The 13312-nt window shown below is 36.0% G+C and overlaps 1 protein-coding gene across 1 annotated transcript in view; it reads left to right on the top strand.

Annotated features, from left to right (window-relative positions):
- Window positions 1-13312, top strand: part of LOC126162632 (uncharacterized) — a 321328-nt gene that overhangs the window by 92852 nt on the left and 215164 nt on the right. The window contains exons 6-8 of the mRNA XM_049919260.1: window positions 9918-10141; window positions 10278-10380; window positions 11690-11817. Of these exons, the coding sequence (XP_049775217.1) occupies window positions 9918-10141; window positions 10278-10380; window positions 11690-11817 (455 nt within the window). The remainder of the gene's footprint in view (window positions 1-9917; window positions 10142-10277; window positions 10381-11689; window positions 11818-13312) is intronic.

The following is a 13312-nucleotide window of genomic DNA, read 5'->3' as shown; positions in this document are numbered from 1 at the left end:
TAAGATCTCACCTTGAAGACAGGTAGCAAATGATGGTTTTTAAGTCATGATAGCATTAAAGAAACATAAATCCAATAAATCACCAGATCCACATAAAACCTCCTAACAAACAGCAGCACTTACATTTCAACAGTTGCCATCCTTTCCATGTCAAATGTTCCCTCCCACACAGCCTTGGCATTCAAGGCAAACATATTTGTTCGGTTGCAGACTCCTTACAGCAATACACCACCATTCGCACCTCAGCCTTCCCTGGATGTAATTATCCCACCAGCCTAGTTCAAAAGCAGATTTCCTAAGCCATCACATCCAATTCTGGTACTGCTGATATCTCCAAAAAACAACTTTGGAGCACACCACTGCTCACTCAGTATTATCCTGGTCGGGAATGCATTAATCAGCTACTTTGACAGGGCCACAACTTTCTACACATGCCCTGAAATGAGATCCATTCTGTCTGAGATTCTGTCCACCACACATACAATAGCTTTTCCAAATTTTCAGTTAATATGAACGGGCGTAAGCAGAGGGTGTATACTGGCAACACGCAATATCATGCTGCAGTGCATGCTCTGCAACATGACAATTGTGACCTCAGTGCCTGTTTCACCACATGCACATCTGGATTCTTCCCCCAGACACCAGTTTCTCAGAACTTTGCAGGTGGGAACTATCATTATATGTCCTTGGTTCCTACCACCCACATTAATTTACGTTAATTTTTTCCACCTCAGCATTTCTTCACAGTAACTACTCCTTTCCTCACTCAGTTTTAGTTTACTACATATTTCATTTTCTTAGCTGTCTATTATTTGGGCCCCCCTCCATCTTCTGTTACTTACAATGCACTTAGCTTTTCACTCTTATTAACTCATGCATGTGTTTAAGCACTAATCTCTTTCTTCCACCTTTAAACTCTCAGATTTTCAAATCTCATATGGTGCAGTCCCCTACAGTCAGTCTTCCCTTCTCAAAAATGGTTCAAATGGCTCTAAGTACTATGGGACTTAACATCCGAGGTCATCAGTCCCCTAGACTAAGAACTACTTAAACCTAACTAACTTAAGGACATCACATACATCCATGCCTGAGGCAGGATTCGAACCTCCGACCGTAGTAGCAGTGCGGTTCTGGACTGAAGCACCTAGAACCGCTCGGCCACAGCAGCTGGCCTTCCCTTCTCATCCTGCTTGCTAAGTCTCCCCTGACCCACAGTTCTGGGTGACTTTCGCAAAATCTATCTGTTTTCCTAGACCTCTCCACTCCTTTTCCTTCATCCCTCTTCCTTCCCCTTCAGCCCTTCTACCCGAATAACGAATTACTGGCTCCAAAACCTTGCCTAATCATAATCTTTTATGTGTGTGTTCTACCACTGCTTAGTGAGTGGTTTTTTTATTTATCCAATTATCTTACTTTGTCATTGAAGTATGGAGGGAGTGCTACAAGGCTTTGCCATAGGACCTCTATTGTTATTGTTCCTCCTTTACACTGATGTTTTAAATGACTTCATAAAAGTGCAAAAATAAATCTTATTTGCTGACTGCTGATGGCTGATTTCTTTTTAAAAAGTTCCTCTCTTCTCCACTGGTACAAGAACTTGATACAATACCGTATCTTGACAATACATTACTGAAATCAGTTACTGAAACTGGAGTTGTAGGGGTATGGGCACAAGACACTTTAAAATGATGAAAATGATTGAACTGTTGTGTTAAAGAACTCAGGAAAAAGCTATCAAAAGTTTGTTATACTCTTCATGTAGTAAGAGTGCAAGAGTGCAAGTAGGTCAACAGTCATTCAGGCATATTATACATACATTACTCCACTATGGGCTAGTCTTCTGGGGAAACACAGCCACCAATATAAAAATATTTAGGATTCAGAAAAGAGCAGTCAGAGCTATCTACAACCTAAAGAAACTGGAAACATGTAGACCACATTTCATGCAGCTGAAAAAATGAGCCTGCCAAGTGTTTCTTTATGTATATGAGCATATCCTATTTGCAAATGAGTATCTTTTAAACTGTACTGGATATTTATGACAGAATAAGCATATGCATAGCAACAACACGAGAAACATCAGTGACATCCACATGTCTCAGTGTAGAACAGTATTCTATCAGGAAAGTGTTTCCAGATGATAGTTAAATTATTCAACAGCCTACCTAGTTAGTTAAAACTGGAGCAACATAAAAATACATTGAAATATAACCGTAAGTCATTTCTGATGGAACAATGTTTTTATTCAGTAAAACAATTTTTAAATTATAAAAAACAACCTTATAAATTAAATATGTAATTAAAATGAGTGCTTTTGTTAATTGTAATTTATGACTCTTATTTGTAAACTGAATTTTGTCTTGCCCCCCCCCCCCCCCCCTCTCACTCTGTCTGTCTCCTTCTTTCTCAGATTTGATTTTTTTCTATATTTGGTATACTATTTAAGTACCATATTTTATGGACTATAAGACACACTTCCTTCTTCAAAAAATTGCCTCCAAAATTCAGGAACATCTTACACTTGAAATTAATACAAAAATGTCCAGTATTTGATTTAAAATTCCCACCAGTCTTAAAAATTGCAAAATATTTGATGCTGTGGGAAACATATCACTATTGGCAACATTGAATTCAACTGGCAGCAGCAGGGCACTGATGCAACAAACATGAGTTGCAGGGATTCATAAGCTTGCAAACAATGTATCCCTCCTGCCCTGCCATCACAAATCCAGAACAGTGTCTAGCCTATGATGCATCATTGCAATCTATGGCGCCAGTGAACTTGAATTCAAAGTGATTTGTGTTACTGGTAACAATACAATATTTTTGTTAGTAGCTAGTTTCATTATGGAGAAAAATAAAAGGTATTCATATGATGCGGGCTATAAATTGAAACATGCAGAAGAACATGGAAACAGAGCAGCTGAGTGGCGTTTCAACCTCCACCAACAGAAAATAACTGTTTTTGATTGGCGCACAAGTAAAGAAGAAATGAAAAAAATCAGGAAGACTAAATATATAAATAGAGGACTGAATGAAAAATGGCCAAAACTAGAATATGACGTATTGAAATGTATTCAATGTCACCGTCAAAATGGCATTGTATTAACACAAAAAAAAAAAAAAATGATTAGAATACACACTTCTAAGCTATCACTACAGTGCAACTTAACAGACTTTAAGGGTAGAGTTGGTTGGTGCTATAGGTTTATAAAATGTCATGGACTTAGCAAGTGCAATGAAACCAAACTATCTCAGAAAATGCCACAAGAGTATGAAGAGAAAATGTTATCTTTCCATTGCTGAATAGTGAATATGGAGAAAACTCCTCTGACATTTTATGTGCCGAGTAACAGAACTTTTGGCATGAAAGGTGGTAAAACTCTTAACTATAAAACCAAGTGGACATGAAAAAATGCACTATGCTGTTGTCCTTTCATGTTGTGATGACAGTATAAAACATAGTCAAATAATTATTTTCAAGCACAAAATAATGCCAAAACCTTTAGAAGTACTGCCAGGTGTTGTTCACATACGCGACAAGGATTGGATGGACTAGGCTGGTATGAAATTATGGATTAATGGATTAATGGAAAGGTGCTTTATTGAAGAAGAGTTCTGTTCTTGTATTAGATCAGTGTAATAGTCATTTGAAAAATTCTGTGGAAGAGAAATTGAGACAGGGAAATACAGAGCTTGCTATTATTCCAAGAGGGCTGATTTGACAATTGCAACTTCTTAATGTCTTGATAAGTGAACGATATAGGAATGGAACAAATGGATGAGCGATGAAACCCAACATGAATACACACCAAAGGGAGCTTTAAAATGACCTACAATCAGACATGTGTGTCAATGGATAAAGCAGTAGTGGTTTACAGTGAGAGAAGACATTATTATTAAGTCTTACAAGAAGTGCGGCATAAGTAATGCTCTTGATGACAGTGAAGACTATCTTATATATTAAGAGGACAATGTTGGTGACAAAGACGAAGAAGAAAAAGAAGAATATAGTTCAAGTGAAGATAATCAGGGATTTCATAGGTCAGTTCAGTTTTATAAACTAAGACTTTTTTTTTAAATCTGGCTTCACTATTTAATAATTAAAAATGGTAAAAAGGTTGTTTTTAAATTAAGATGCATCTTATAATCCGTAGTGTCTTACGATCCATAAAATGTGGTATGTAATGAATCAAAATCAACCAAATAAATCAAATGAAAAAAGAAATAAGTGGCCTACCCGTAGATATTGTTTCCAGAATGAATCTCTCTCCAGTGGAGTGTGTACTGTTTTGAGACTTCATAGTAGATAAAACTGTGCACCAGATTGGGACTCGAACCCAGAACCTTGTCTTTCATATGCAGTGCAGGAGGTTTTAAAGCACTGTGCTCTGTACTGCAGAGTGAAAGAGTCATTTGGGAAATAGTCCCCTAGGCTGTCGATAAATTACTTCTCTGCTACATCATTTCTTCCATGAATGCTATCTCACAAGGTATACAGAAGAGCTTCTGTGAAGTTCAGAAGGCAGAAGTGAGGTACTGACAAAAGTGAAGCAGTGGGGGCTGATTATGAAGCCCAGTGTGGCACATTGTTTTAATATGCCATGAATTTTCTGAATGGTACACATTCTGCTATAGAACACAAGATTCAAAAACGTTGTTCATCTCAGATAATTCTACTAGTATGTGACCTCTGTCATTTGTGCCTCCATATCAAAAGTTTCCCACTGAAGAATCATTATTTAGGTTTTATAATGGCTTTGCATTGGGATCTGCAGTTATATTTCAGTTGAATGTGCTGTAATTTAGCACTTCCTGTACTTCTTTGTAGAGGTTTTACTCCTCATGTTAAGAAGGTGAGTAATTCGATGCATGCACCTGAACAATTTCCAGATACCTTCAATATCTGTAATATTGTTTTTAGTTCGTTGTGTCCAGTAAAATGCACACCTGAATTTCCTCTGTCTCTGTTGCTATGTAACAAAAATATGACCTGATCTTAATACTGTTAAGTCTTTGTTGTTTTTTTTTTCACTTCTGTTAACACTAATATATCTCATCAGATGAGATTTAAGTCCTCTTTCAGCTCCACTAACCTGTCTTACAATAGTAAGTTCTGAAATTTTTGTCTTGCGTAAACAATAATAGAAGTACCTGTACTTCTAAGCTCTTTGTTATTGTCTGTTTGCTAAACATCATGTTGGAAAATGTAGGTGCCAAAGTAAACTGCTCTACCACAAGCCTGAACTCATGTACGAGTTTCCTCACTCTACTGCTACCAGTATTGTTTCATCCAGACTTAAATGCTGGCACTAGGGCCCATGGTACACTTATGTGACAGGAACTGAGGAGTTAGGTTGGGATGACAAGTGAATAGCACTGAATCTTGACACAGTCATGGTTAAAGCCATCTCAACCTAGACCTGAGTGCCTCTAAATCTCAGAACATGGGATCAACCAATAAGTTTATGTGTATAATAAATAATAACTATTTTATCGTTATGAGGTAGATACAAAAAGAGATTCAGATTGCAGTGGTGGATCTGGGATAGTTCCCTCCTGTTTCACCTTTTTTTAATTTCTCTCTTACAAACGGATTTCCTTGAGTACAGTCTCTGTCTACCCCTTAACAGTTTTTGATTGATAGGTGATGTTTTCACCATCTGAACTAGTATGTAATCTGGCATATTAAATATTTCTGAACTGTTTAATTGTTGTCCTCAAGTAAAATACAAATGGTCTTTTTTCTGAGTTTTATAGAACTGTGTTTGGTGGAGCTTTTATTAATACTAATATTTGCCTCAGTGACAGCCATGTCATTGTTACACTACTTGAAAACAAAATAATGAATGACAGTACATACATCTGCCAGGTGTCATTCTTTTTATGTAAAAAATGAGAGAATTATATCTCCCTAAGTGTATTTCCTGTCCCATCTTGACTTCTACACTTTTCACCAATGAAAAACTGTAGTGTCATTTCAACCCCCAAGAATAGTGGTCTTCTTATGACAAAATGCTATCCCAGTCTACTTCATTGTTAGGACTTTGTTTTTCTGAAATCTTTACATGAAATGTGTCTCATTTCTCAGACTGCACGAAGTTGCTTTTTGAAGCTGTTACAAACACTATGGCATCTTGGGAAGGCTTCAAGCAGTTCATTTTTTTCTATAGTGTTAATATCCAGCAATATGTGTAATGAAAATTCACGTTATTGGCTGCAGCACTACAAGTTATGTTGAGGGACAGTTTGCTGATTTTGAAATCAAGAGATGTATTTTACATGTGAATTAGCAGGGAGTTGTTAACCACATTCATCATTTATCAGTCCACTGCTGACAAGTTTCCTGCCATGGCTCTTGATGTGCAGGTGAAGTGACTCTTTGCTAATGAAGCAGACAGTGGTTGTTTATCAAAAAATAAAATCTAATATGCCTTTTAAAATCACTATTTAATCAGAGGTCAAAGACAGGAGTCACTACCTGCAATATTAGGAATATATCCCACAGACCTGCAGATATGAAGGAGAAGATGGCAACACCAGATGCTAAAGAGCAAAACAGAATGAAGTACTTAGGTCCCACTAGAAGTCTGGTCCTCTAAATTTCTGGCCATCACCAGCATTATTCTATTATCTTCTATTCTATTCATTAAGAGGAAAATGGATAATTGTGTGTATGTGGTGACACTGAAGCTGTGGAACATATCATTGTTCATTGTATGGTCACAGATTCTGTTTAAACACTGCAGAAGTTCTGTCAGAGCAATTTCCAGTTCTAACATGCTGCAGCCCACAAAAACATGTGAATCTCTGCAAGTAGACACAACACCCTGAGAAGAATAATGGGCAATGGTGGAAATAAACGTGAATGCTTACCACTGCATCAATGCTATGCAGCCAGGAGCCACAGAATACAGCAGTGATGCAGCTCTCATATAAATAGAATCACACAACTCAAAGTGAAATATGCCCGTTTTAGGTTGTCTTGGGCATTGACCTTTGACATCTGTGAAGAGCTATTAAAGTTGTTTTTGGATATTCTGTCCCTGAAGTCCAAGAAGATGGAGTCCCAGACCACACAGAGTTCTTAACTGGTAGTGGAACAGAGTTCCATGGGGAGAACTGTGGTGAATGGAGCTGTCTGGCTTTGTTACAGATGTTCAAATCCCATTAGATGGCCTCATCATTCAGTCCAGTAGTATAAAATATGTTAGAGACTACAGGCCTGGGTTGGGGATCGAACTGAGTGCTAGTTATAAAAACATATTCGTGCTGTCCCATGATGACCCTCACATACAAGAGAGAAGATTTCAACATTGTTATTTTATATAATAACAGTAGAGAATAAATATTATACAATTGCTGTGAAGTCGCAGCTACGTATAACAAACAGAGCATAGACAATTTGTAATATACTAATAAAATATACAGCTTACATTATAATTTAAGCTTAGCTATAATGTAATAACATACTAATATTTTATCATAATACTTGTAGTAGTAACATACTAAATCAACATAGGTTGGTACTATCCTCAACTTGTTTGAGCCTGGAATACATGCTCAGCTGGTAAAAATTTATAATATGAGGATGATGTAAAGTGACCTGCTATAGTACTTTGACAGTAGGTAAGAATGTTGAATACCAGCAAATAATCAAAGTAGTGAAATAGAAAAAAATTATAAAACTCAAAAACGCCAGCTGATTTGGTATAACTGTCCTGCACAGTGAATTCTTATATCAGTTGCTGAAAAATTAAGTGCTTGCCCTGATGACTGGAAACTGACTGACTGTCTTTTGCCCTAAAACTTTTTGTTTTGGATAGTCCTATATCACTGCCCTGTGGCACAAAATACAATGGCTGCACTACTATGTGGAAATCTGTAGTTATCATTACTGCAATGTTGATTAAATAGTAGTTCATAATGTTATTATGTTTCCCTATAGAAAGTTGCCTGCATGTTTTTGACGTGAATAGAAATAATAATTTATACTGGTTATTGCACAATATGGCGTGCCTTCTTTGTGGTTCTGAGGGTCATTCGGATTTCCACAATGGAAAAAAAAAGAAAAACTCTGTACTACTCTGTTGTTTGTTTGCAGTCAAAGAAAAGAGAGTAACACATTTATTGATTGGTAGAAATTGCCACAAAACAGCTATTTGAGCAAAGAGTATACTAGTTCACATCTGTGTTTTAGTGCAATCTGCACCTAGAACATGTTTTCCTCATAGTACAAATGTCACAACCCATACTACAAAATGACATGTCACATGCATCCTGCTGTTGTTACTCACTCCAACTCTGTTACTGATTATATATATTGCCTGCTAAAGATGATCCATGAAAGGACCATTTATGCTGGATCTCAACCATTGATGATATTCTACATCAATAGTATTGGACAATACTGCTCCTGAGAATTATTTCTTACAAATTTTCAATATTTACCAATAAGGGATAATGCTATTTAGTACAGCACACTCTGCAATACAAAATAGGGATATCATTACTTGAAAAATTCTGTAGTTAATCTATACCTCATTCGTAAGATACAAAATCTCATAACTTCACAAACAAGAACCTTTAACTACCTCTCATCAATTGAAACTGAATTTCATGGTATATCAGTCTCTCCTGCTGCTACACACTTTTGTCATATATTTCTTTCTTCTTAATTCTCTAGCCTTGTCTTCAGTATTTGTCTTATACCCTCATCCTCAATGTCCTCTTTATCTTCCAGTTTTGTTGTTTATTTTCATTCTAAAGTCATGTTATTTTTGTCTTTTGTATACCTTTTATTATTTGTCTCTCCAGTTTTCTTTAGTGGTCTATGGCTGTTAATGGTGTAGCTTCTGGTTAAGTAAGTAAGTGCCAAGGATTGGTGCTCAGTTCTCAGTCAATCCTAGAATACTTTCTGTCTCTCAGCACTGCTTTCTAATTGCACCATCGTTTGGAGTTCATGTAAAGTGTAGGTCCACCTATAGCAGACTGGATAAGTCAATTAAAATGTCAGAATATGTCAGTGGCACATTCCCTTCAATTGGGGGGCTTACACCGACCGTTGATTTGAGGGCAGTTTTAATTTTTATCTTTTAGTATCTCTAGACATATTTTTTCTTTGTCTCTCCTTCCTTTGTATTTGTTTAAAGTATTGTCCCTACCTGTGTATGTGATTTGCTCAGAACCTGCAATTTAAAGCATGAATATAGTAAAACAATCTTCCAACTTAATTTCACATAGTAACATGTTTGTAGGTTATAGCATACAAAAGCAGTTCATAATATTTGATTTTATCTCTTAAAATATTAGTTCGTTAGTTACTTAGTTACATGTTCTGTGGATCGTTTGTACAGTTAATTATAATGATGTGGAGTTAGTTATTTTATTTTTGTAGGTTATAGCATATAAAAGCAGTTCATAATATTTGATTTTATCTCTTAAAATATTAGTTAGTTAGTTACTTAGTTACATCTTCTGTGGATCATTTGTACAGTTAATTATAATGATGTGGAGTTAGTTATTTTATGCAGACAGTAAACAATGGAAAGTCCAGATTATTGTTTACATTCACATTACACATTCATATGTAAATATGTCTAAATGCTGATCATTTATAGTTTTTTAAAAATTACTGTTGTGGTTAATAATACCAAACTATCACATTTTACACATTACAAAATTAGAATTTCTTCTGTGGTATAGAAGAAGTGGTCAAGGAGAGACATTTTCATTTTGTGTCTAAATTTAACCTTGCTGTAAGTCAGACATTTTATATTACTTGGCTCATTGTATGTCCATGAATGTTCTCTACAATCGAATAATTTGTGTGGTTGATGTAATGAACAAATGACTGAAAGCATATCTGTACAATGTAGATCAGTAATAATTGCCTTGGATCTTTGATTCTTCTGTAGGTGTGTATCGCAGAAGAGAGGATATTGAAGTATTTATCGACATTTCAAATGTTGAAGAACTTAAGTCACATTCAGTAACAACTAATGTTACAGTTGGTGGTAATGTGACTCTTAATGAAGCTATGGCTCTGTTTCATGATCTTGCAAACACTCAGAAAGGTTTTAAATACCTGAAAATGATTGCTGAGCACATAGACTTGGTAGCTAATATACCAGTAAGAAATGTAAGTAAAATATGTAGATTTTTATTGTTGTTGAGTAAATTTTTGAACATGGACAAAGTTTCTTTAATGTATGTTGTTTCATTATTGAAATTATGTTTGTAACTAGTGACTGACGTGTGTTTATTTATTCTTTCAGATAGGGACCATTGCTGGAAATTTGTGTGTTAAACAGCAACACAATGAATTCCCATCAGATATCTTTATCATTCTGGAGACTGTGGGTGCTAGTCTGTGTATAAGTAAGCAAAGTAGTTTTTGCTTTGTTATGAGCTTACCGTTTGGAATTGATGGTGAAGACTATACTCGACTGACAGTCTGTTATTACAGTAGAAATAGTTCAACAGCTGTGATGTTTCCCTACCCAGTTTGGTCATCTGGGTCTTGTTGCATTGATCTATCTGAATACATTTCTCACATGTTGTTTGATTGATGGTCATGACAAATATTGTTTTTAAGTGGTCTCTTCCTCATTTTATTACCACCTTAAATGTTGCAATCACCAGTTCGGGTGGACATAACTCTGGTAACACGGGTAGGGAAATTCCACTCTCTTATAAATTCACTCCTTGAATTTTATATTTTTAATGATGGAACAACACTTAAACTCAGTAATCATAATAAGCAGCGGCATGAACACAAAGACAGTGCACTTGGAAAAATTTCCCATACAATCAGGTTAATGAAATCGCATTTAGTAAACAGTTCATAACATCAGTTCAGATGTTAAGTGTCAAATAGCTGTTTCTGTAAGTTTTAACACAAGGTGTTACACATTTTACATGTAATCATAGTCTTGACTTTATGAACTCAATACATGATGTTGCGTAAGTGTTTACTGGAAACAAACAGCATAAGAACTATATACATATGAATCTAATGATTACTGAGTGCAGATTTTAACATGAGCATTTTAGAAAGAGGCATTATCAATACTGTGAATAAGCACAGGTGTTCACAGATAGGTTGCACATACAACACTGACAAATAGGACACCCGGAAAGATGTTGTTTATTTTTATTCAATGATGGCATATGCCACCTGGGGGATAGTAGAAGTACTTTACTTTTTTACCAATAACTGCTCAATTTCATGTTACAAGATTCTTAATTACTTCATTTTTCCAAGATTTCAGACAGTACAACATCTTTACTAAAGAATATGTGCTATTGAAAGATTCATAATGTACTTCTTCTTTTGCCTAATGATGAGCCAGGTGATTTAGCAGTAAAGTGTTTGCCAGGAAACTGAAAGGTCATGAGATCGAATCCCAGTCAGACAACTGACTTTTTAGTCTGGGTTTTAACCTAGCATTCACCTCTCAATGATGTGGATATTCACCAGAAATGACATATGGCTCAGGTTCCATGTTAAACTATAGATCCCCTTTTCTCAGTTGTATAACTGGGGTAAGTTAGAGATGCTCAATTTGCTGAAGTGGCGTCCAATTGAAAGACTAGCACGAGGCCATTGAGCCACACAAAATTATCAGTATTATTATTATTATTATTATTATTTTGCCTAATCAAGATGATTATTTTTGCATTTCAGTTGATAAAGCTGGTGTGGAGACTGTTTTGAACCCTCCTGAGTTTCTCAAGTTTGATATGACCCATAAAATAATCAAAAGCATTAGTTTGATACCATATGATGATGACACGTATATTAGAACATACAAGGTAATTATGTTTGTTTAAACATCTTTCAAGCTGCTAAACAACTTTTTTCCCTATAGAAATACTGAATCAGATAAAAAGAACACACTTTAGAGGAACTGGTCAGTATACTTTCTTCCTTTTTTTGAATACTGAACTTCTAAATCTAGGAATTTTCTATGGGATCTCACATATTACATGAATAACAGTAACTTGCATTGTAGTTAACAGTTGTTATTTTAATTTTGTTTGATAATTTACTTGTTGTTATAGACAGAGCAAGGTGAAATTGGCTGATTGTACATTTAACATAAAATGTCTGAGAAAAAAAGTGAAGCACCCAGCAGAGCAGATGTAAACAAAATGAAACCATATGGAGTGAGAGGTTATGTGATGCTGTTTCAATGATTACAGTATCAAGTCAAATTTATAAATAACTTGGAAGTACGAGTCCACTTATCAGTACAATTTTGCATCCCATCTGGCCTTGGTGCATACACTGATTCAGTTGTCAAGGACATCTTAAAGCAGCTGTATCCTCTCCTGAGGCACGTTGTCCCACACCTGTTGTAACTGGTCCTTGATATCCTGGACACTGGTACTAGGACCGAGTTGACATGCAAGCTGGTCCCAAATATGTTCTACAGAGGGCGGATCTAGGGATCTTGTTGGTTAAGGTAATACCTCAACATCATGCAGGCAGTTCATAGAGACGTGTGTCGTATGTGAACTAGCTTTGTTCTGCAGAAAAATGGCACCATGATACTGTCACATAAAAGGTAACACATGATAACTTAGGATGACATGCAATGTTGTGGGGAGTCCATCACTTGTACCTGGATGGCAGACATAAATGTGAAGGGTTTGTGATGTGTTTGGTGCACCTTGCTTGTGGTGGTCAGACATAACCTTGACAATGAAAATGCGTGTCCCCATATTCCTGTGCACTCCAGCATTGGCCCTTTGTCACTTCTGGATGCCCCACAAATATGAATATTGCATGTTTCAACCAGTTGGCCAAATGGAGCCTCAAAATGAGTTCTCTTTAAAAATCAGGTTCTGATAATGTTGTGTCACATGAGTGTGTGGTGTCTCCATGTCGTTAAGAGTGATGACTCAACATCTGACTCTGTTAATGCCCCTTATATACCCTACCGGGCCCGCTAACAACATTAAACATGAACAACAGCAATGTTCTCTTGTGGCCATTCTTTCTGTCACAGTAAATTATAACTCTGATCATTTCAATATCTGCCAATGATGTGTACATTTAAAAAGTTATGTTGATAGCTGACCATGTCTTCTCGGTGCTTCACGTTTTTGGTCAGGCAGTGTATTTTGTAATTGATGTATTTCTGTTATTAGTATTCCTATATGAAGTCAGAATAACTTATTAATATTAGGTTGGCGCATAAGCTCATAGTGTTTTGGTTTTCCTAATTGGTATTCTTGTTGCTAAGGGTTTATTTATCAATTATCATTTTTTATTTATAGTTAACTTTTGCTGTTTGAGTGTACA

Source organism: Schistocerca cancellata, chromosome 2 (genome assembly GCF_023864275.1).
Source record: "Schistocerca cancellata isolate TAMUIC-IGC-003103 chromosome 2, iqSchCanc2.1, whole genome shotgun sequence".
Lineage (NCBI taxonomy): Eukaryota > Metazoa > Arthropoda > Insecta > Orthoptera > Acrididae > Schistocerca > Schistocerca cancellata.
This window is presented reverse-complemented; position numbering and strand designations above follow the sequence as displayed.